The sequence below is a fragment of the Clinocottus analis genome, unplaced genomic scaffold (assembly GCF_023055335.1).
Source record: "Clinocottus analis isolate CAN_PGR_092001 unplaced genomic scaffold, fCliAna1.0.p SCAF_18, whole genome shotgun sequence".
Lineage (NCBI taxonomy): Eukaryota > Metazoa > Chordata > Actinopteri > Perciformes > Cottidae > Clinocottus > Clinocottus analis.
Genome location: NW_027175909.1, coordinates 15,249,169 through 15,272,016, shown reverse-complemented (window position 1 = coordinate 15,272,016; position 22,848 = coordinate 15,249,169). Strand labels below are relative to the sequence as shown.

The 22,848-nt window shown below is 50.1% G+C and overlaps 3 protein-coding genes across 5 annotated transcripts in view; all 3 read right to left on the bottom strand.

Annotated features, from left to right (window-relative positions):
- Positions 1-190: 190 nt before the first annotated feature.
- Positions 191-3,796, bottom strand: chodl (chondrolectin). The gene is made up of 8 exons (XM_068581375.1): positions 3,298-3,796; positions 1,909-2,084; positions 1,654-1,835; positions 1,320-1,477; positions 961-1,011; positions 803-883; positions 637-733; positions 191-477 (listed from the first exon to the last, which is right to left on the bottom strand). Exons 1-8 carry the CDS (start codon positions 3,371-3,373, stop codon positions 396-398), a joined length of 903 nt encoding a protein of 300 aa, XP_068437476.1. The 5' UTR covers positions 3,374-3,796; the 3' UTR covers positions 191-395.
- Positions 3,797-5,985: 2,189 nt separating this feature from the next.
- galnt11 (UDP-N-acetyl-alpha-D-galactosamine:polypeptide N-acetylgalactosaminyltransferase 11 (GalNAc-T11)) lies at positions 5,986-11,151 on the bottom strand. Of its 3 annotated transcripts, XR_011077760.1 has the most exons (13): positions 10,996-11,151; positions 10,219-10,475; positions 9,920-10,043; positions 9,676-9,842; positions 9,367-9,492; positions 8,790-9,039; positions 8,589-8,706; positions 8,297-8,449; positions 7,825-8,040; positions 7,192-7,296; positions 6,968-7,105; positions 6,494-6,725; positions 5,986-6,378 (listed from the first exon to the last, which is right to left on the bottom strand). XR_011077760.1 is itself a non-coding variant. In XM_068581337.1 (12 exons), the coding sequence occupies exons 2-12, from the start codon at positions 10,439-10,441 to the stop codon at positions 6,594-6,596; spliced, it is 1,752 nt and encodes a 583-aa protein (XP_068437438.1). In that variant the 5' UTR covers positions 10,442-10,475; positions 10,996-11,151; the 3' UTR covers positions 5,986-6,593. The 3 variants fall into 3 exon arrangements, 2 of the variants coding, with proteins under 2 accessions (XP_068437438.1, XP_068437439.1); XM_068581337.1 differs by having other exon boundaries at positions 5,986-6,725; XM_068581338.1 differs by having other exon boundaries at positions 5,986-6,725; positions 10,219-10,472.
- A 591-nt stretch (positions 11,152-11,742) lies between these two features.
- The window catches only part of LOC137789088 (histone-lysine N-methyltransferase 2C-like), a 37,478-nt gene continuing 26,372 nt past the window's right edge, over positions 11,743-22,848 (bottom strand). Inside the window, exons 48-80 of the mRNA XM_068582341.1 lie at positions 22,723-22,834; positions 22,458-22,524; positions 22,298-22,358; positions 21,944-22,176; positions 21,484-21,609; positions 21,124-21,441; positions 20,654-20,761; positions 19,419-20,267; positions 19,139-19,345; positions 18,553-18,747; positions 18,214-18,375; positions 17,967-18,102; positions 17,703-17,817; positions 17,339-17,526; positions 17,094-17,191; positions 16,925-17,014; positions 16,779-16,824; positions 16,505-16,614; positions 16,284-16,373; positions 15,998-16,177; positions 15,790-15,902; positions 15,517-15,712; positions 15,228-15,437; positions 15,091-15,126; positions 14,717-14,982; positions 14,507-14,619; positions 14,289-14,425; positions 13,981-14,108; positions 13,690-13,888; positions 13,372-13,488; positions 13,026-13,099; positions 12,625-12,733; positions 11,743-12,530 (exon numbers count right to left, since the gene is read on the bottom strand). Coding sequence (XP_068438442.1) covers positions 12,438-12,530; positions 12,625-12,733; positions 13,026-13,099; positions 13,372-13,488; positions 13,690-13,888; positions 13,981-14,108; positions 14,289-14,425; positions 14,507-14,619; positions 14,717-14,982; positions 15,091-15,126; positions 15,228-15,437; positions 15,517-15,712; positions 15,790-15,902; positions 15,998-16,177; positions 16,284-16,373; positions 16,505-16,614; positions 16,779-16,824; positions 16,925-17,014; positions 17,094-17,191; positions 17,339-17,526; positions 17,703-17,817; positions 17,967-18,102; positions 18,214-18,375; positions 18,553-18,747; positions 19,139-19,345; positions 19,419-20,267; positions 20,654-20,761; positions 21,124-21,441; positions 21,484-21,609; positions 21,944-22,176; positions 22,298-22,358; positions 22,458-22,524; positions 22,723-22,834 — 5,282 coding nt within the window. The 3' untranslated portion in view covers positions 11,743-12,437. The remainder of the gene's footprint in view (positions 12,531-12,624; positions 12,734-13,025; positions 13,100-13,371; positions 13,489-13,689; positions 13,889-13,980; positions 14,109-14,288; positions 14,426-14,506; positions 14,620-14,716; positions 14,983-15,090; positions 15,127-15,227; positions 15,438-15,516; positions 15,713-15,789; positions 15,903-15,997; positions 16,178-16,283; positions 16,374-16,504; positions 16,615-16,778; positions 16,825-16,924; positions 17,015-17,093; positions 17,192-17,338; positions 17,527-17,702; positions 17,818-17,966; positions 18,103-18,213; positions 18,376-18,552; positions 18,748-19,138; positions 19,346-19,418; positions 20,268-20,653; positions 20,762-21,123; positions 21,442-21,483; positions 21,610-21,943; positions 22,177-22,297; positions 22,359-22,457; positions 22,525-22,722; positions 22,835-22,848) is intronic.

Here is a 22,848-nt window from a genome sequence, read left to right as displayed (position 1 = left end):
ACACATTGTTAATCATTACACTGTAAACATTAACTGGTTTAATGTTGTAAATCATCATGTTTACTGATTATTTCATCATATTATTAGTCTAGAAACCAGTTATTCCTAACACACATGTAGAAATATATATATATATATATATATATATAGATATATATATAGATATATATCTATATATATATATGAGGGAAAGAGATAAGAAGACGAGGAAGGAGGAGGGATCAGGGAAAGTACATGTGCAGTAAAGAGAGTACACATTTGTACATGCAGTAATGTGTGTATTGTGTAGTACATTAGACGAGTATCAGCACGCTGTGTTCACCGCGCGCTGAAGCCGATTAGCAGAGCCGTGCTGTGATGTCATCATGCTCTGATGTCATCGTGCTGTGATGTCATCACACCTCCATGCGGTCCGGTTTAGTCGTGGAGATCCAGAGAGTCGACGGGGACGGGCCGGCCACCTTACTGCGAGGAGTACTGCGAAGAGAGAGTACTTTTACTGGAGTACTGTGGAGAGAGTACTGCGGAGGGAGAGTACTTTAACAAATTTAGTATTTTAAACACACACAATGGGAAGGGATTATAAGCGGGACTGGGAGAAGAGCATGCTGGGATTTATGGTTTCTTTAGTCTCACCTTCTACTAAGCATCTGGAAACAACATGTCCCAGAAGCCACCAGGATGAGCAGCAGCAGGGGGATTGTGGGTATTATCACGTACACCAGTAACATGCCTGGAGAGAGACAGGAGACGTTAGAGGTCAGAGGGGTCACAGGGTCACAGGGGTCAGAAGGGCTCGCACCTGAAGCTCCACTCATGGACACCTGAGGGGCCTCCTCGCTGCCTGCAGGCTGTTCGACCACACCTCCACCTGCAGTGGCCTCTGGGAACACACACAGGTATAAATATGTGTATTTATATTTCATGAAGACACGACCTCATCAGGACTTTCCTGCTCACCTGGACTCCGCCCTGGAGGCGTGACCCCCTGGTCCTTCACAAGATGGCTCTCTGAAACAAAAAGTACCAAGATGAAAGAAACCAACAACAAAATAAAGAAAGAAAGAACAAACAAAAAGAACGAAAGGCTTTCTCAACCTGGCTCAAAATATAAGAAACATGAAGTAGTTAAAAGCTGTATTCACTGCTTTATTAACTTGTAAATTGTTCATTTTGTGAGATAAACATATTTTGAGCCTCATGATGCATGAACCGAGCGCTGATTGGTCAGGAGGCGGAGCTTTCATTTCCAACATCAGCTGATTGGCTGATGGTCCCTGGCTTGTGTATCATAAGGGAAGCTGATTGGCTGATGGTACCTGGTTCGTATTTGCATATGAAGTTGTGCTTCATGTTGCAGCGGTCGTCGTTCCATTGGTAGAGATAAGCTCCGCCCAGACCAGGAAGGGCCGTTGGTTGATGGTACATCACAACGCAGGCCTCTCCTCCGCAGGACGGCTCGTCGAAGTACCAGTTTCTACATCAACATTATCAATAATCAATAAATTACTTTGTATATTTTATCTCTGTATCTTTGTATAGCGTTCTATGACGGATGTTCAGGGGATTCGAACTAGCTCAACTTATAAATAGAAACTGTAGAAAAGATGGAGGCACCTGGAGATGCATCTGCTCGTCTCAACCTTCACTCACCTGAAGGAGGCCGGACTCCCATCGGTCCAGTAGTACAGCTGTGGACAGGAAGTGAAGGTGTTGCTGAGTTCAGGGTGAGCCTGTTCGACTCCGTCCACCCGAGTCAGACCGATCCAGAAGTCGCTGTCCGCTATACCTCCTCCTGCGCCTCCTCCGGCTCCCACTGCTCCCGAACGCAGCTCCTGGAGACGAGGAGGAAGATGACAGGGGGAAGAGGAGGAGGAGGAGATGACGAGGACCAGGTGTCAGTCTCACCTGCAGCAGATCTTCGATGTGGGTCTGTTCCACCGGGCTCTCGATGCTGAGCAGAGAGCCTCCGTCCAGCTGGCAGGCCTGCCGGGCCTCCCTGAAGGCCACGCGGCTCCACACGTCCTGGAAGTACGCGATCTTATAGCAAGGACGCTTCGGACCGCCGAGACACACCGTCTGACCTGAGGGGGGGGCACAGAGTCTTAGTCCTGCCTACAGAGTCTTAGTCCCGCCCACTGCTCGTCTGCTTTACCTCAACTAGGAGGACTCTTTGTGTTTGACTCCTCACTAGGAGGCTTCTTTGTGCTCTGGATCCTGTCTTGTCTGGAGCCGGCCCTGCCTCCTGCCATGGCCCTGCTGATGCCCCTCCTCTCTACCTCCTTCTGCTTCATGGATGGTCGTTATCTGGATTGTGTGCCATGCATATACTACTCATTATATGAATACTGTCTGCCATATTCATGTATGTGCTGTAACTCTGATATTGGGCTATATAAATAAAACTGTAGAGACTTCCTGCTAAAGTAATCTAGTAGACCTAGTACATCAGGTACAATAAGTACAATAGTAATGAAGTAGACCTAGTACATCAGGTACTATGGTAATCTAGTAGACCTAGTACATCAGGTACAATAAGTACAATAGTAATGAAGTAGACCTAGTACATCAGGTACTATGGTAATCTAGTAGACCTAGTACATCAGCCCAGTCTGGCTAGGAATTAAATAAACACATGTGATCCCTGACTAGGAGGCATCCTTCTCCCTAGATCCCTATGTGAGTGAAACAATCACTTTGCATAGAAACGTGTATCACTACAGCTGTGTGTGTGTGTGTGTGTGTGTGTGTGTGTGTGTGTGTGTGTGTGTGTGTGTGTGTGTCTGTGTCCAGTGATTAATACACAGTCTGGTTAAATCACTACTTTAAGTGATTAGCTGGATTCTCTTCTGCAACATCATCACTTTACTGTTAAAGCCACTAAAGAGCTCCATAGATACCAGTCTCTCTCTCTCTCTCTCTCTCTCTCTCTCTCTCTCTCTCCTCTCTCTCTCTCTCTCTCTCTCTCTCTCTCTCTCTCTCTCTCTCTCTCTCTCTCTCTCTCTCTCTTTCTCTCTCTCTCTCTCTCTCTCTCTCTCTCCCTCCCTCCCTCCCCATGTGGACTAAAGAGATGAATCATAAATATGAAATGATTCATAGTAGAAAGTTACTGCACTCTACTGTTTACTGGCTTTTATGTTCAAGTTTCATGATGTAAATTACCATGAACAATAACTTATTATGTAAATTACCATGAACAATAACTTATTATGTAAATTACCATGAACGACCATCTGGTGTCCACATAACAACCAGTACAAGTACACACAAGTACACACAGTACTTCCTGTAACTCACCGCTCACCACCCGGGCTCCGTTCCCCCCGGTGACCGCCATCGCCCCCCCGAGGACCATCAGGAGGGGAAACGCCATCTCATGAAATGACCAAGAACCCTGTTAGAGGTTCTGCAAAAGATGACGAGGAACCCTTTTAAAAGGGTTGAGGTTCTGCAAAAGATGACGAGGAACCCTGTTTGAGGTTCTGTAAAAGATGACGAGGAACCCTGTTTGAGGTTCTGTAAAAGATGACGAAGAACCCTGTTTGAGGTTCTGTAAAAGATGACGAAGAACCCTGTTTGAGGTTCTGTAAAAGATGACGAGGAACCCTGTTAGAGAGTTGAGGTTCTCTTCTGTAAAGACTCGTTCAGATATTTAAAAACAAAAAACTTCAAAATAAAAGCTTTGAGAAAACCTTCTCAAGTTTATCTGTTTATTTCCATTTTTGCTCTCTTGCTTCTTGATCCTCTGCGGTGTGAAGCGTGAGGAGTGTTTCTGTCTGCTGCTCAGACCAACTCCCTCTCCTCCTCTTCCTCCTCCTCCCTCTCCTCCTCTTCCCTCTCCTCCTCCTCCCCCCTCTGATCGATCCTGCCTCCAGAGCCCAGATGTTACCTCCTCTTTCATTAAGCCCTGGGGGGCCACACACACACTTCAGTTTAATTCACTTACACAGGAGGAAGCTGATTGGCTTCCAGCAGAGCGGCTGATCAATAAATGAAGCGCTCCTCTGATATCTGCTGCAGTTATGACCATCGATCAATCTGAAGGTGTGAGCCACACATCATCAGTTGTCTGGTCTTTGTGCTAAGCTAGGCTAACAGTTTCTCTGTGCGTCTAGTCTTTGAGTTATGCTATGCTAACAGTTTCTCTGTGCGTCTAGTCTTTGAGTTAAGCTAGGCTAACAGTTTCTCTGTCCTTCTCGTCTTTGAGTTAAGCTAGGCTAACAGTTTCTCTGTGCGTCTCGTCTTTGAGTTAAGCTAGGCTAACAGTTTCTCTGTGCGTCCAGTCTTTGAGCTAAGCTAGGCTCACAGTTTCCCTCTGCTTCCAGTCTTTGTGCTAAGCTAGGCTAACCGTTTCGCTGTGCTTCCAGTCTTTGTGCTAAGCTAGGCTGTACTAGCTCTACTGAATCCCAACGTTGAATCCTGAAGTTGAATCCTGCAGCCTTGTGATGTCACTCATCACTGGACAGGAGCAGCTGTTGGACATGATTTGAGCGAGCGTGTGCAGCGATGTGAGCGAAGCACTTTAATATTCCTTTGATGAGAAAGGAAATCAATGGAAGCCTGAGCTGCTTTCAATGGCGCTCACTAGTCTGGATTGACCCGTTTCTTGTGTATTGACGGTCCCTGAACGCAGCACGAAAATATTAAACTCACCGCCTGTCGGAGCCCTGCTGTTCTCAAACACACACACACACACATATATATATATATACACACACACACAAAATATATATATATATAAATTAAATTTTGTAACTGACAAGAAAGTGTGTGTGTGTGTGTTGGCAGATCATTTTACTGACACACTTAGACTCTGAAACTCAACCTGTGTGTGTAGTTTTGTGTAGGTGTGTGTACATGTGTGTGTGTGTGTGGTGACCACAATCTGAACCGAAAACTTTGAGTATTTTTTTAAAACGTCTGACAGGAAGTTGAGAGTTCACCTGACAGTCAACACACATGACTGCATTGTTGGTTAAACAACTGCTTTGCATAGTGACATTGTGGAGGCATGCGCGCACACACACAATGATCTGTTAAATCTCTCCCTCTAATCTCAGTATTGATCGTCTCCGTCCAGAAACACACTCCACTTACTACAGATTACCTTGCGCGCGCGCGCGCGCACACACACACACACACACACACACACACACACACACACAGTTAAGAGGAAGAGAGGAAGAAGAGGAGTGGAAGTAGACTCGTTTTGTCTGAGACACAAATCTGCAGATAGACAGTGTTGAGCCCTCCTGCGTGGCGCTGGGCGTGGAGGCTCCGCAGCAGAGGGGGAGGATGGGGAGTGATTCTGGGAACGCTGCAGGAAGCTGGAGTATTTAACCTTAGCTGGCAACAGATGTGGTATTTCCATCTCCCCGATATATAGGGGAGTAGCTGGGGAGAGCGGGAGGAAAGCACATACCCTGCAAAAAAAACACTGCTACAGTCGGTAACGCGGAAATGTTACACTGGCACCGAGTGTGGAGGCGGGTTGAGCCTGAGTGGGTTCAGCCCACTCTGGACTCCAGACCTCTCTAACCTTCCCTTCCTCTTCAAGATACTGGAGAAGGTAGTCTCAAACCAGTTGTGTGACTTTCTATAACAATAGTTTGAGGACTTTTAGTCAGGATTTAGAAAGCATCTGGTCTGGTCCTGTTAGACCTTAGTCCTGCATTTGACACCATTGACCATGACATCTTATTACAGAGACTAGACCAGTTGACTGGTATTAGAGGTACAGGATTAAGCTTAACTTCTTATCAGGCTGCTCGGTTAAGGCCCCGCGATCTCTCCAGTTGATCCAGAATGCTGCAGCTCGTGTACTAACGAGGAGTAAGAAGTGAGATCACATTACTCCTCTATTAGCTGCTCTCCACTGGCTTCCTGTGAGATCAAGAATCAAGTTTAAACTCCACCCGAACCATTGAACCTCCACCAGGAACAATACTGGCGCCTCTGCTTGAAGAACCCACTCTGACTGCAGCGTTACAATGTTGTGATGAACGGTGTTTCAGATTTATTGATGATGAAATTACTCAAAAAGAAACTTAAAACGTCTGTAATACTGTCGATGTAAAGCCTACAAGTCAGTCACACGTCTACAAGTCGACAGGTGACTTCAGGATTGTTCACTGAGAAATCTAGGATTTGTTCTACAAGCAGAAACATGTCCAGGTTTTATTAATCTTCCTGAGTTTCATTGTCTTTATGTCTGGTGCCAGTTCAATGTCTCCACCGTCTCTCAAAGGGTCAATGGTGTTCCTGACAGGACGTTCAGCACCTGAAACTCTTCCCGTCCTCAGAAATGAAAAGACTCCAGGAACCTGCAGGACTCGGTGTGCATTTTTTTCTTCTTCCAGGTTTCATTTTGAAGTGAAACTAATTTGTTTGAAAAGAGAGAAACATGAAAACTAAATAAAATCTAATAGTTCACAAAAGTCGTCAAAAACACAAACGATCAAAAGAATGGAGACGAACATCTCGTCCGTGAAACCTGATCGTCTTGAAACAAAGCTGTCTGTCCTTCACATGGAGAGAGACGGGCGAGGGACGGGCGAGAGACGGGCGAGAGACGGGCGAGAGACGGGCGAGGGTTAACCCTCCAGCTGCCACTGCTGCACTGGAGAGGCGTCGCAGATCGACATGGACACGAAACCTTTGGGTCCGATCGGCTGAACGACAGAGAGACACTGACCAACAGAGACCTGGTAGAGACGGTTAGACTTCTGTAGGAAGAGAGAGAGAGAGATTTTAGATTTTTCCAAAACACTTTATTTACACTACCGTTCAAAGGTTTGGGGTCACTTAGAAATGTCTTATTTTTTAAGGATATTCCATGAGAGAACCTGCAAAGAAACTGAACTGTGTCTGCGGGCTCCCGACCTTTTGAATGGTCGTGTACATACTTAGAATTTTTGTCATGTCACATGTCTTTCCTGACAGCCAATCAGAGCGCAGGATGTCTCACCCCCTGGCTCCACTGCTGCGACCCCCCCGAGCCGTGACACTTCATCAGTCTGGGGGGGTCGAAGGTCCGGACCTCCGACACATCCAGACACAGCAGACCGGCCAGGACCAGCTGACCCTCCTCGTCGTAGGCCCAGTCCTGCAGACGGACAGGTAGACAGACAGGTGGGCAGAGAGACAGACAGACGCTCCAGTATCACCAGTGTCACCCGTCTCCCTGCTCACCTGTTCGGGGTCCCGTGGGTCACATGGTCTCAGAACCACGACTCCTCCCTTCTGACTGGCTCGGCCCTGAGCGCCCAGACAGCGGCCAGTGGCGAGATTACGAAGCTGTGAACACACAAAAAACTCCTTGTAGAGGTGTTTAATCTAGAGGTGTTTAATCTAGAGGTGTTTAATCTAGAGGTGTTTATTCCACAGGTGTTTATTCCAGAGGTGTTTATTCCAAAGGTGTTTATTCCAGGTGTTTATTCCAGAGGTGCAGGTGAAGCTCCAATAATGAAATAAACTAAAATAACCATAATGATGTTGTAATAACACACCTTTCGTTAAACGGATGATGTCATAGTGTCAGGTGACGATCTGGGATCAGTTCTATAGCGCAGTGGTTCTCTTCAGTGAACAGATTTGTACCATCAGGGTCTGATTTAATACACAATTCAGTTGTTACACTTATATTATTAAATACTTTTTAAAGGATTTTTGAATTTGCGCTAATTTTAAATATATATTAATCTGAAGTACACCCTGGGGTGCCTCCTTGGACATCCATCTGAGAACCGCTGTACTACAGTAAACCTTCAGCTATGACATCATCATCTCGCGTCACAAGAGCAGAGCCGTGTAAGGTTCAGGTACCCGTCCTCTCTGCAGGACTTTGGGGCGCCTCAGGCCCTTGTTGACGAACAGCGGCGGCGGCTTGTTCCCGTTGGCGCTGGTCTGCATCTCGGGGTAAACGGTGTCCAGGTACCAGCGGAACGAGCGGCAGCGCAGCCGCTTCCTCAGCGCCACACGCTCGCCCACGTCACCGTACTCGCGCGCCTGGAGCTCCGGCCGCAGCGACAGATACTGCTCCTGATTGGTCCACAGACAGGAAGTGAGGTCAGAGACACAAGAAGTGAGGTCAGAGACACAGGAAGTGATATCAGAGACAGAGGAAGTGAGGTAAAAAACACAGGAACTGAGGTCAGAAACACAGGAAGTGAGGTCAGAGACAGAGGAAGTGATGTCAGAGACACAGAACGTGAGGTCAGAGACACAGGAAGTGATGTCAGAGGACCCTTTGGGATCACGGCTCTGTGTGTGTGTGTGTGTGTGTGTGTGTGTGCACCTTGTACTCGTCCATCCATACGTGCGCTAGCCGCAATGAATTGTGGGCCATGGTGTCCTGCCCCCCCGGCGAGCCGTAGGGCCGCCTCTTCCTGAATATGTGTCCGACTCTGGAGCACGGGATGATGAGCAGCTGCCCGCCGCACATCCAGATCTGATGACGGAGACACAGGGAGGTAGTCTGTGACTCCACTTCTACAAACAAACTGACTTATGCTAAGCTAACCACGTCTCATGAACATCTCAGGCTGAATGACACCTTCACTGACAAGTCAGTTAAACAGCTTTCTCACCCTGAAGGAGATCTCCAGGTTTTCCCCGCCCCAGATGTCCATACCGCCGTCGTATTGGCCGAGCTCGTTAAAATACTTCCTGTTCATAGCGAATAGACCGCCCGCCATGGTGGGAGACCTGAGGGGAACAGAGGAGGTTCTGGTTGAGGTCTACACCCGACCCGACCGGTCGGCCGGTCACCCGATCGGTCGGCCGGTCACCTGATCGGTCCGGTGACTCCTTCGGGCCCGTTGAGCTCGGCCGGGGGCACGGGGTCCCACTTGAAGTGCAGCCCCCAGTTGAAGCCCCCCCTGACGATGGGGGAGGGCGAGTAGGCCAGCGTGTCGGCCGAGATGATGTCGATGACGGGGCAGACCACGGTGCGGCGGTCCTTCTGGATGGGAGCCAGCAGAGGCTGAAGCCACGCCTGGTTCACCTCGCAGTGGCTGTCCAGGAAGACCAGCACCTCCCCTGTAAAACACAGACAGGTGGATGTAGGATTTAAGGTTTCGGGAAAAAAGGTAAAATGTTGTTCGTCACTCGAGAATGTCTGTTACGTAAGGAAGACGTAGGGATTAAGGATATGGGGACTAGTAATGCAAGAATTAGTAGAAGAAACAAACATGAAAGGAACAAGGATGTTGTGTTACTTGATGTAGGGAATAAGGATGCATAGAGTAAGGATGTAGGGAACTGGGAGACAGATTAAAGAATACAAATGGATTGATGAGGATAGGGGATGAACAGCTTAAGGATGTAGGCAACAAGATGACAACGGTTAAAGGATGTAGGACATACCAGTAGCATGTGAGGCTCCTATCATGCGTCCTCGAATGAGTCCTTCTCTCTTCTGGTTCCTCACCAGCTTGACTTTCCCCTGCAGCTCCTCCTTGACGGACCGATCCAAGTTGTCCTTCAGCTCCTCTGAAGCAACAAACATGAGTCAAGAATTCATTCTCACACAATCAGTGTGGGTTTAACTGGCTGTCCAAAGTTTAACAGATTAAATACTCAAACGACGACGGTCCTGCTAAAAAAATGTTGGGCCACAATTAAAGTTCAGACAAAGAAAGGAATCATATGTGAAGTGTTTTCCCGGGCGTTTACCGAGCTCACTGTGGTCGTCCACCAGGATGATCTCGTGCAGGAGGTACGCCGGCGTGCGGTCCAGTACGCTGTGCACCGTCCTCAGCAGGGCGGAGAACGCCTCGTTGAAGAAACAGATCACTACGCTGGCTGAAGGTAGAGCCACAGAATAAACCTTATCCCGACACCTGCAAAGAGATTGGAACCAGTTATCAGTGGTCTATCCTCAGTAACACAGCTCTCCATCCTCGGGTGTGCTTCTTACTGGGAGTCTCTGGTGTCGGGCAGCTCTCGGTGGTTTCCCAGTCTGGTGGAGATGAGGACGTTGAAGGCGTGGCGGTGGTAACCGCTGTCCCTCACCTCCTGGTCGGCTTCGTTAAATATCATCCCTGAGGACAAAGACACACGTGTCATCAGGAGAAGGCGTGTCTAACAGAGAGGCATCATTACACTGTAAAGGTGGGGTCATTAAACTGTAAAGGTGGGGTCATAAAGGTGGGGTCATTAAACTGTAAAGGTGGGGTCATAAAGGTGGGGTCATTACACTGTAAACACAGATCTCACCCATCTCTGGCGACAGCTCCACTCCCTCATTGGCCAGCAGAGGCCGAAGCCCCGCCCTCCGGTTGGCCAGGTCCTTGGTGATTGGCTGGCTGCGCTGCCGCAAGGGGGTCCTGCCACGGCCCGGCTCCGCCCCCAGGGAGAAGTAGAGGAAGAGCAGGACGGACCAGGTCGCCGAGGTGACGAGGCAGCCGTAACAGAAGTACCTCAGCGTGACACTGGCCATGGTGGCCGAGCGAGCACCGCCTCACATCACACTGCTGGGAGAGCGAGAGCGAGAGGTGAAGGAACGAAGCAGTGGGATTGGACCAGCAACTGGGACAACGGCCCCAACGTCGACCCCAACGTTGACCCCAACGTCGGCCATATTATATAATAATAATACTAATAATAATAAAATGGTAAACTAACAATGGGAGCTTGATCTCTGACATTCACGTTAAGCTCATTCAGTGTTCACATCCTGAAAGGGGTGCAACACCTGAGCAGGTGTGTGACTCGGAAGGCTCGAGGACAGATATCACGTGACAGGTTTCACGTGACAGGTCATGCTCGTCCACCTGATACAGAACTCTATTCAGAAATCTGCCATTTTAAGGTTCCCTTCAGTTCCCTTCTGTTACTCAGTGCAGGTCACGTGACCGGACAGGTGAGCCGTTTTAAACACAAGATCTCGACATCATTTGTTTTTAAGGCTGCTGATCTGTTTGAGTTGACAACAGACAGATAACAGCCTGTCCGGTAATGGAACCGCTAGCTGCTAGCTCATGGGCTACTCACAGAGCGTCGGCGGTTTGCTCGGCGGCTCCGCGGCAGCTGGAGTCGGGCTGCAGGTCCGGAGCCCCCGGCTCAAACTAGCAGGATTCCTGGTCGTTCTGAACGGAGCAGCCGGATATAAACACACCGTTATGCCGTCCGTGTCCTCAGCGTCATCGCGACACGTCACTTCCGCTTATGACTTTCATAACAAAACAACGCTTGAAAAAGGAAGCGCGTTCAGGTCAAATCCTTTCAAAATAAAACCCAAACGAAGCCATATGAAGATAGATTTGTGTCTTTTTTACCCAAGCAATTTCTAGTTTGTAAGTAAATTATCTCCAAATCTTTGCTCTCAAAAAAAAACAAAAAAAAAAACATAACATGCAGACCCACTTTCTGCCAGCATGTATGATTATTTTTTTTTTAAAAAAGAGCAATTTTTTTGAGAGCATTTTTTTTTTGAAAGAGCGTTTTTTTCTTTTTTTGAGAATTTAAAAAAAAAAAATCTTCTGAGAGCAAAATTTAGTTTTGAGAACTTTTTTTTGAAAGAGATTTTTTTTTAATTGAGAGCAAAGATTTAGAGATAATTTACTTACAAACTAGAAATTTACTTAGGTAAAGAAGACACAAATCTACCTTCATAAAGCCAGGCGGTCCAGCGAGATGAGAACGGACCAATCAGAAACCAGTGAGGATCGATAAGATGTTATTGATCACTTAAACATTGATTCACTTTGAATACATCCGTCTCAAAGACAGACACACAGCTTCAAGATGTAAAATATTTTATTTTCTGTAAATTATTCTAAATCAGATTCCACATTTCCCCAAAACAAAAACAAACATTGTGGTGAATATTAAAAAAACAAACTGTATAAACTCATCTTCATATTATTATGATGAACTCATATGTACACGCCTGCAGACAAAACGCTGGGTGAAAAAACACAAAGTAAATATCCATTCAGAGCGCAGTAGGAACTCATGATGAAGGTGAGGCAGGTGAGGAAGGTGAGGAAGAGGGAAGGGAGTGATTTCTCAACATTTAGTTTTTCCTTTAAATTTATGATACACATATTTACAGACTGCGGCTCTGGACCTCGAACTCACCACGGATTTAGAAAATAGCTTCATTCAGTAATAAATACAAAAAGAACAAAATCTCTTATTTTACAGGAAATTAACAAAACGCAGGAGGAAGAGGAGGAGGAAGAATCAAGTTTCTGTGGCATTGATCTGCTCTTGTGGTTTTATATTTTTATAGTGCAACTTAATGACGAAGACATTCTGTTATTTCACATTTACATCGACGGCCATTTTACACAGAGGACCAGCCTCTCATAAGCCCCGCTCCCTGTCAATCATTATAACATATTATTCATGTATGACTTGTGATATGAACGTAGCTCCGCCCACACGGTGATGGGCGATCGACACCCAGCTCCAGAGAGAGAGAGACCTCTTCAGTTCATCCATTTACGGCAGTTCACGGATCCACAGTGACACGACAGCTTATGGAGGTCGTCCTCAAGGTCGAACTTGTAGTCGTAGGACAGCTGGAGGGGGAGGAGATATCATATTGATAACCCTAACCATTGATATTGATCGTATTGATAACCCTTGATATTGATGGTGGTGATCATGCCGTACCTCCTCTCCTCTCTGGATGCGCCTGCAGGAGCTGATGATGATCTTGTTCTCCTTCTCCACAGTCACCACCTCTGTGATGCAGTTAGGAGAACACGAGTGGTTGACGTACCTGTCAATCACAGACAGAGGGCAGGTCCTTTACAAGATGCTGTTTGAGTTTAAATAATGAAACTCAGAAGATTCAACATTGTTGGAGAAAGACTTCTTAACATCACACGCAGCTTTAGAAATATGTCTAGAACACATGGATGTGAGAGAGAGAGAGTGTGTTTGTGTGTGTGTGTGTGAGAAATAGAGAGAGAATTAGTGTGTGTCTGTGTGATCAATGGCTGCATTGCAGTGAAACTGGTTCCTGTTTCCAGTGATCAAAGGAAATGAAAACCAGTGTGAACTGGTCTCACCTGGCTGGTCCTCCAGTGATGGTGGCGTCGATCACAAAGTCGTTGTCAATCCGGAACATGTACACACCTCGGTTCTACACACACACACACACACACACACACACACACACACACACACACACACACACACACACACACACACACACACACACACACACACACACACACACACACACACACACACACACACACACACACACGCACAGTAAAACATCAGGATACATTGACTGGAGCATCAAGTAACAAGAGAACAAATGAATACATACACCCACATACATAACTCATATATATACGCACACATACATACGAAACTGTAATGTAATCAGTGTGTGTGTGTGTGTGTTACCTGTGACTCGTACAGCCTCTCCTTGCGATTGGCTACTTCACTCCTGATGATGGTGCCGATGTACTCGATGACCATGGTGCACTTCTCCATGTCTTTAGCAGCGTAGAGACCCAGCCCCTACACACACACACACACACACACACACACACACACACACACACACACACACACACACACACACACACACACACACACACACACACACACACACACACACACACACACACACACACACACACACACAAATAAGAAATTGATTACTTTAGTGCCCTGTCCTCTGCAGCACCTCCAGGTCTCAGTCTGTGGTCCAGATCTCACCTGGATGCGGGAGCGGGCCAGGTACACGTTGCTCTTCCACTCGGCCTTCATGCGGCGGTACTGCGCCGCCTTGCTGTGGCGTCCCTGATGCGCCGCCACCGACTCGCCCGGAGAGAGAGAGATGACGCCGGGCACCAGACCCACGATGGAGCCCACCGAGCCCTGGCACCGGGGAGCGATGCTGGTCAGCAGCGTAGGTCTGCAGGCAGGAGGGACAGGTGTGTATCAGCACAGGTGCGTACTGGGACAGGTGTGTATCAGGACAGGTGTGTATCGGTACAGGTGTGTTACCGCTTGGTCTGGGAAGCTTTTGGTTCAGAACGGGCCGAGCCAGAGGGGTTGAAGGCCAGAGGCCACTCCATGAGAGGGTTCCTTCCATAACGAAAGGTGTAACGCTCACAGGTCTCCACACCTGGCAACTGCACACACACACACACACACACATTAATCATACTGACCTGATTGTGTGTGTGTGTGTGCGTGTGTGTGTGTGTGTGTGTGTGTGTGTGTGTGTGTGTGTGTGTGTGTGTGTGTGTGTGTGTGTGTGTGTGTGTGTGTGTGTGTGTGTGTGTGTGTGTGTGTGTGTGAGGGAGACGTACAGACTCGATGATCCTTGTCACTGCAGACGTCGTCAATCCAAACAGATCTTCTCCTTTCAGGTAAACTGGGAAAAGCTTCAGAGTCCCACTGGAGGATCTCATCTGGGAGACTGGTTCCAGTATCTGGTCCCACACAACTGAAGACACACACACACAGGTTATTTTCATTGGTTGCCTGGTCCAGGTGGGCGGTCCTTACGTAACGAGGGAGACGGCACCTTTGGGCGTGGACCCGGTCAGAACGAGGTCGTCGTATCCCGTCTCCACGACCTTCACCTTGAACAGCGGCCGGCCCTCGTCTTCCTCCACGCAGCACACGTACTGGCAGCGCCTGCAGGAGCAGCGATGACGTCATCACACAGACTTAAACCACCGACCACGGATCCAGTATTCTAGACTGCGAAGCATCATGGGAGACGGAGGCTTACCTGTTGCGGTGCCGCATGCTCCAGTAGATGCGATTGGTACGGTAACCGATGGGGAAGATGGCGGCCTGGTTGTGGAAGGCCTTCATCTGCTGTGGGAGGAGCCTGCCGATGGCGTGGAACAGCAGACTGCCGACCCGGAAGGTGTGCTGCCGCTCGCCGCGCTGCACCACGGCGGCGATCTGCCGCGCCTCATCCCGCTGCACGAACACCCGCCGGAACACCGAGAAGCACCGCAGCTCGCAGTCGTACGGGTTGGAGGTCGCCGAGGGGTCGGGGGTCGCCGAGGGGTCAGAGGTCGCCGAGGGGTCGGAGGTCGGCCACGGAGCGGAGGAAGGGGAGCCGCCGGTAGACCGGTCCCCACCAAGAGGACCCGTTCTGGGCTTATGGAGCTGACACAGCATCGTCTTGTCCTGGAGGAACAGGAACAGTGTGTTACTGCGCGTGTGTGTGTGTGTGTGTGTGTGTGTGTGTGTGTGTGTGTCTATATATATATATATTTCCCAGTGTGTACCTTGAAGAAAGTGCAGCGGGCCTGCAGAGCGCAGGTGAAGTGGTAGGTGTTGGGGCAGCGCAGGCGGTTGCAGCCGCTCGTGGCTCCGGTCTTCTGGCAGTGAGCGCAGCGCAGAGAGAGACTTCGCCTCAGAGCCAGCTCCACGTTGATGAGAGCTCCGGCTTGAGTCTCGTACACTTCGCTGGACCACAGAGCACAGTTCAGGTGGACCTGGGACCAGAGAGAGAGTTAGTACTATACCCTCAGCTCCTCACACCGGTGACGGCTGGTTCCCGTGGTCCAGACTCACCCACAGGTCCAGGTCCAGGTTCAGCAGTCTGGCCGGTCCGTCGGTCTGTCCGTCACCCTGCTGGTTACAGAAGCAGCACCTGCGCTGATCTTTGGGCAACGGATCGGGACGAAGACACGCCCCCAGTTTCTCCAATAGCACGTCCACTTCCTGCTCGGATGGCATGGCGACCGCCTCGTTCGGGACGCAAGTGCCCCTGGGAAAAAAAGAGGCAAACCCGCTGAGTGTGATGCTAACAGGACAACCCGCTGAGTGTGATGCTAACAGGCTAACCTGCTGAGTGTGACGCTCCAGCGTCTCCAGCGGTTGCTCTTCATCCTCTTCCCTCGGCGGGAGTCTTCTCCGGCTGTGACGGCCCGGGGGCGGGGCTTCAGCTTCACCTTCACCTGTAAAGCAGGTACAGAATCGATCAATCATCTAATCAATCAACCGGACGATCAGCTACGACCTTTTTGATCATCAAGTCCGTCACACCGCCCACCTTGAGGTCCATGCGGGGGCTGGTCTCCATGGTGATGGCGGAGGCCGGGGGGAAACAGAGGGGAGGGGAGGAGCTAAGAGGAGGGGGGGAGGAGAGGAGGAGGGAGTGCACCGCGATGGACGACATGTTGCTGCTGTACTGGTGCTGCACTCTGCTGGGTGGCGGGACGGGGACAGCGGCCTGAGGACATTGTGAGGCGTCACTACGGAGTCTATCACCATGATCAATAACCAATAACCACATAATCACCATGATCAATAACCAATAATCGATAACCAATAATCACCTGGATTGCAGCTTTCCTCTGCAGGTCCGGTGTGTAGAGAGCAGAGCAGTGTGAACTGCAGAACAGCAAGCTGGGTCTGGACTGACCCTCCTGACAGACACACACACACACACACACACACACACACACACACACACACACACACACACACACACACACACACACACAGTGACTTCCTGTTCCTTGTGCTCTCAGTGTGTTACTCCTCGACTGCGTCCTACCTGTTTGAGCTGCTTGACGATCCGGACTCCGTTTCCCAGCAGCACCTTGCAGGAGCTGCAGCACTGAGGCCTGGCAGCGCCGCCATGTTGGATGTAGTCCATTCTGACAGCTGGAGGCAGAGAAGATACAACGCTGTCAATCACAGGTTTGTGTGTGTGTGAGTGAGAGGCCGACAGAGTGTGTGTGTGTGTGTGTGTGTGTGTGTGTGTGTGTGTGTGTGTGTGTGTGTGTGTGTGTGTGTGTGTGTGTGTGTGTGTGTGTGTGTGTACATACCAGCGGTTCCAGCTGTAGGTCTCTGCTGATTGCTTCCTGTTAAACCCTGCGAACACATCAAACGTGACTTTTATTTTGAAGGAGAGGAAACATTGAATGAAGTTCAGAATGCTGACTTTTATTTTGAAGTAGTAGTATCTGCTCACCTGCGTGAGCGGCACTCGGCTCAGCTGGTAGCCGCAAGGGACGGGGACCCGCAGCAGCTCGGCCACCGCCGCCATCACATCCGCCACGCTCTGGAGACAGAGAGTGATGTCACCGTGATGTCACCGTGAAGTCACAGTGATGTCACCACGGGGGAGGAGACATGTTTACCTGAGCTGCCACAGGGTTCAGGGTGATGGCGATTGTCACCAGGTCTGTGTTAGAGCACGATGGATGACGGTTAGGCTCCGCCTTCACTTCCTGTTTCACTGCAGAGGACACACACACACACACACAGAGAAAAGAAATGAATTATCTGAATAATGATGTTCACACAACCACGCCAACAAACAAAATACTACAGTAACAGGTAAAGTACTACAGGAAGGGAGCGAGTCAGACTGCTGGTGACTCACCTGTTCCCCAGGCGCAAGGCATTATGGGTAAAGTGGGCGAGCGGCAGGGCGAGGCTGGCTCCAGCTTGACCCAGGACAGGTCCGGGTAGCGGCTGATCTCGGCGTCCGACTCGCTCTCTGGAGAAGACGACGGGACGTAGCCGTCCGGGCTGTCGCGGCCCGACGAGTCACTGAACACTTGTCCCAACCTGGAGGTTTAAATAAGAGTATTACTGACGTAATGAGAGGAATAAAACATGTCTCAACTTGGTGAGAGCTTACATAATACATAATTAATTACATAATAAGAGTAATAAAGAACAGATGGAACTAATTTAGGACATTCTCAACCTTTAAAAAGGACCTCAATGTGGGCGGAGTTTACCTGATCTCTTCCTGGTTGTTGTGGGGCGGTGTTGGCAAGGAGGCCGGGACATCTACTGTTTTGGAGGCGTGGTTTAGAGCCAGAAGCCCCTCCCCTTTCTGCTTCACACCTTTGACTGAAAAAACCCAAACATTTCCAGTCAAATAGAATCTGCAGCATCGTTGTTCTTCTCACTAGCCGTCTACTGGGTTTTCTGTTATTATTACAACAATAAAAAGAAGTGAATGTCTTTGTGACGTGATAATAATAATAAAACACACTCACCCTCCTGCTCAGTGATCTCCTTCCTCTCTAGCTCCTCCGTCGTAGCAAAGCCGTTTACCAGTTTCTGTCTGGTGACAGGCGGAGGGGTGGGGGGCAGGGAGGCCGGAGGTGTGGGGGGGTTACTGAGGTTATCCTGCTAGAGGAGAGAGATAAAGAGGATTGTTCAGGTTCAGAATCATTGAAGTAGTGCTGTAGTACTGCTGTAGTAGTGCTGTAATAGCTGGGAGTAGTAGTACAGCAGCAGTACCTTGTATATGAGCTGAGAGTAGTAGTCCGTGACTCCCTCCAGGCAGCCGGTACCGAAGGAACCGGTCAGTCTGGAGTCGCGGCCCAGAGAGGAGCTGCCGTACGGGGGGAACAGACTCAGGTCGACCCCCAGAGCCGGCTCCATCAGGGGCAGCACCGACAGCTGGGTGAGGGGCAGCAATCAATAATCCATAAAGATAATCAGTTGTTAAAAATGATGCTGTTCAGCAGTATGATGAACTGAAGCGTCCATGAGTCCTTCTCAACACCCTCTCTGTTTAAACCACACAGAAGATATGTATATATAAGAAAAGGAGTCAAAAGCACCAGGTAGGTTTACCTGTCTGAGGTGAGCCACTAGCGGGTCAGAGGAGGTTGTGGAGGAGGCGTGGAGGAGCGTCTTCTCCTCCTCCTCTTTCTTCCTCCTCTTGTTTTTGGAGGGAGCTCTATCTTTCTCCGGCTGAGCGAGTCTCTTACAGCGCTGAGTCTTACCCCTGCCCGACGAGTCCAGGAGATCTGGACTGTCCATCGTGACCTGGAGGAGGACAGATATCTCCTCTTAAAATGTTGCATGATTTACCAATAGTTATTAATAAACTAGCTTCCTGCACTTTTACCAGAGGTCACGTGACCTTACATCTCCAGAGTTAACTCGCGTACAGCTAGCTTAGATAGCTTAGAAGCGCTTCAAATGTTTTGTTGAAATCGATTCTACGAACAATCGCATGGACAACGTGTTAAAGCACTTGCAAGATCTCAAAACGAGCATTCAATAGACCCAGAAGAACTTGACCAGTTAGCCAATAACTAGCTCCGTTAGCCGGTCACTAGCTCAACCAGCTGATAACAAGCTCAGTTAGCTTACAGCTAGCTCACCTAGCTTATCCATTCTAAAAGCTCAGTGGTCATTAGAGTAAACCCCTCACCACGTTGCCATGAGAGCCAGGCCTGTCCTCTTCCTCAGACCGGACACTCTCATTGGACAGCTGGCTGCTGGGGGGCGGGGCGTTAGCGGCGGACATCTTGTCCTTCAGCAGGTGTCTGAGGAGTTCCTTCCCAGCGTCTCCAGCGTGACCCTCCTCTACCTTCACCAGGCTGCCGCCACAGGCTCCGCCCTCCTCACGCTCCTCCTGCTGGGACACACGGAGCACCATAAGCTTCATACAACAAATACTGTCAGAGATAACGTCACAGCTGAAGACCCACCTTGACCTCCAGACGACCTCTGTGACGCTCCACACCCGGGACCGCGCCTCTCAGCTGGGCTGCAGAGATGACGGACAGCTGCCTCTCCAGTTCTGACGACGGCGCCAGACCGGAGAGTGAGGAGTTTAGAGAGAAGCACAGTTCTGATTGGTCCGTGGAGCAAGAAGTGTCCGACACAGCCGGAGTGGGTGGATCCGTGGTGTCGTCAGAGTGCGAGGAGAGCGGCGTCCTGACTCCTCCTCCTGCCGCGTCGTCTCCGTCCCTCTTCCTGCTCCTCTTCTTCTTCTGTTTGTCGTCAGGGACGATGTCCGAATACAGTTGGAAGAGGGAGGCGGGGCCTGCAGAGGAGGAGGCGGGGCCTACAGAGGAGGAAGAGGAGGAGTCCGGTCCAAAACCACGAGCCTGACCTCCAGGATGGAAGCAGGTCAAGCCTCCGGTTCCGGTCTGTCGCACTTGATCCTGGGCCGAGGGCCCGGTGGGGCCCGAGATCCTGGACCTGGCATGGGGGTCCATTGGAGGCCCACGCTCAGGCGGGACCCTGCCCCGCTCCGCTGGAGCCCCGGGCAGTAGACTTCCGGGCAGCAGGGCTCCTCCTGTGAAGCCCTGGTAGAGGCCCTGGGGCTGGAGGGGAGGTCTGGCTGCTGGGGGGGACTGGAGGAAGTCCTGGGGCAGCTCAGAGCTGAAGAAGGAACCATCACTTCCACAGGCAGGTGCCGACCCAGCAGGACCGGGTCCGGGCCCGACCCGGGCCCCTAACAGAGGTCCTCCGGCTCCAGGACCCAAGGAGGCTCCCAGCAGGCTTTGTGGATCAGGATCCTGTCTCTGCTGCAGGGAGCGATGACGCTGCACCTGAGTGGAAGAACAACAGCTGTGTAATTCTACTTCCTGTTGTCTGCAGATGAACAGCTGTTTAATTCTACTTCTTGTTGTCTGCAGATGAACAGCTGTGTAATTCTACTTCCTGTTGTCTGCAGATGAACAGCTGTGTAATTCTACTTCCTGTTGTCTGCAGATAAACAGCTGTGTAATTATACTTCCTGTTGTCTGCAGATAAACAGCTGTGTAATTCTACTTCCTGTTGTCTGCAGATAAACAGCTGTGTAATTATACTTCCTGTTGTCTGCAGATGAACAGTTGTACGTTTTTCTACTTCCTGTTGTCTGCAGACAAACAGCTGTTTAATTCTACTTCCTGTTGAACAGCTGTGTTCTCTGAGTGGTGGAGTGATGGGTCACCTCCTGCATGAGCTGAACCCTCTGCCTCTCCTGCTGCTCCCTCAGCCTCTCTCTCTTCTCCCTCTGCTGGAAACCCTCACTGAACGGGTTGTTATCGTCAAACTTCACCTGCAGGTGTGGAGACAGAAACCAGCTCTGTGTAACTCCATTAACATGTTTAAAAAAGGATCGTTTACTAACTCAAAGTCAAACTAATGGACAGGAAATTAAAAAGAAACAGGTTTTTGTTTCTCTGATCTCAGATCATTAAACATTTCCTGTGTTTGCTTGTCTGATTAAATGCTTAGTCACTTCCACGTCTATGAGGAAGTCTCTTGGTCGATGAATCAATCGAGCCAGAGGTTCATATCCAGGTGTACAGCCTTCTTAAATTGCTTGAATAAATTATTTCTCAATGTCTTCTGATATTTTAATAGAGATCCTCCTGAAACCTTAATGAAGCTGATTTCTAAGACATCCAGGTGAGTTACCTGAGGGGGGTCCACAGCTGCAGCACTGGTTTTTCCACTGGTTCCTCCACTGGGTCCCCCAGTGAAGCCTGCTGGGGGGGTCTGAGTGTGTGGTGGAGCCTGGAGGGCTTTCGGCATCTGGAGTGGGATCCTTTGACCCATCAACCCGGGGGTCCCGCCCCCTGGGGTCCAACCAGGAGGGGCGTTTGGGCCTCGGGTCCTCGTGGGGCTGCTGCCCAGGTGGGGCTGCATGGACACGATGGTCTGGGGCATGGGGGGCACTCCTGCAGGTCTCTGCTGCTGCTGCTGCTGCTGCTGCTGCTGGTGCTGCTGCTGGTGCTGCTGCTGGTGCTGCTGCTGGTGCTGCTGCTGCTGCTGCTGGTGCTGCAGCTGGTGCTGCTGCTGCTGCTGCTGCTGCTGCTGCTGCTGCTGCTGCTGCTGCTGCTGCTGCTGCTTGGTCCTGTAGTCCTCAATGAGCTCTGCATGGTCCTTCTGCTGCTTGCGGATCTGAAAACAAAACATCACAGTGAAGATGCACGTACAGACATGTTCAGGAACTCACAGGAGCCGACACCATGAACACACATTCAGATACTAACGAGAGAAACCTAGATTAATCCGCCGCTGAAAATAGTCCCCAAAAAACGCACCACTTGGTTTGATAAAAACCTTCAGTGACCTTCTGGATTTAAAGACAGAAGCTGCCTCACTTCCTGATGTGAGGGTGTCATGTGAGGCTCCAGACTGCACCCAGGGGCGATAAGGAGCAAGAATAACTATGGTCACCCGTATGGTATGGTGACCAGGACTTGCTGGACCAGTCCTGTATGAGTGCTTGTACCTGCTCCAGCTGCTTCTGGACCGCCCCCTGCTGGTCTGTGACCTTGAGGAACTGGGCGGCGTCGTCCTCGGCGAGGCTCCTGCCGGCCTTCTTGGCGGTTCTCTGTTTTGCCGACAGGGACTTCTTGGTCTTGCGGTGCGCCGCCAGCTGCTCCTCCAGGAGGCGCTGCTGCATCTGCAGGAGCTGTTGCGTCTCCGCCAACCACGCCTCGTACTGCCGGCGCTGGGACTCACCTGCAGAACACAGGACCAGGGTTCTACACGGGACCACTATCAACCACTCTGGTGATCAAGAGTCCACCGGCTCCTGTGTTTTTGCTTATTTAACACGTTGTTGGTATTTTCTAATACTCACTGAAGCCCGGGCCGAAGCTGGGAGGGTTTGGCCGCACCAACTGAGGGTTCAACTTCACGTCCTGAAAGGAAGTAAGGACATCAGGACGAGCCCTTCATTTCTCTGTTCTCATGGTTCTACAGAGAGATCTCCATTACTCTGTTTGAATGGTTCTACACACCTGAACCGGCTCAGGAGAACTCTCTGGAGCCGGAGTAACGGGAGCCACCGGAGGAGCATGCTGGAACCTGACACACACACACACACACACACACACACACACACACACACACACACACACACACACACACACACACACACACACACACACACACACACACACACACACACACACACACACACACACACACACACACACAGAGTTAATGAAGAGGTGGACTTCAGTCAGCCTATTAATGGGGACAAAACTAGAACCAACACCCTACCTGTTGGTGATGGGGTTGAGTCCCAGGTTGCCCTGGGTCATGACCTTGTTGATGCCCTTCAAAGCCACCATCTTGGCCTTCATGATGGGGTCAGAGATGGAGTCAAAGTCTGCTGCGCACACACAC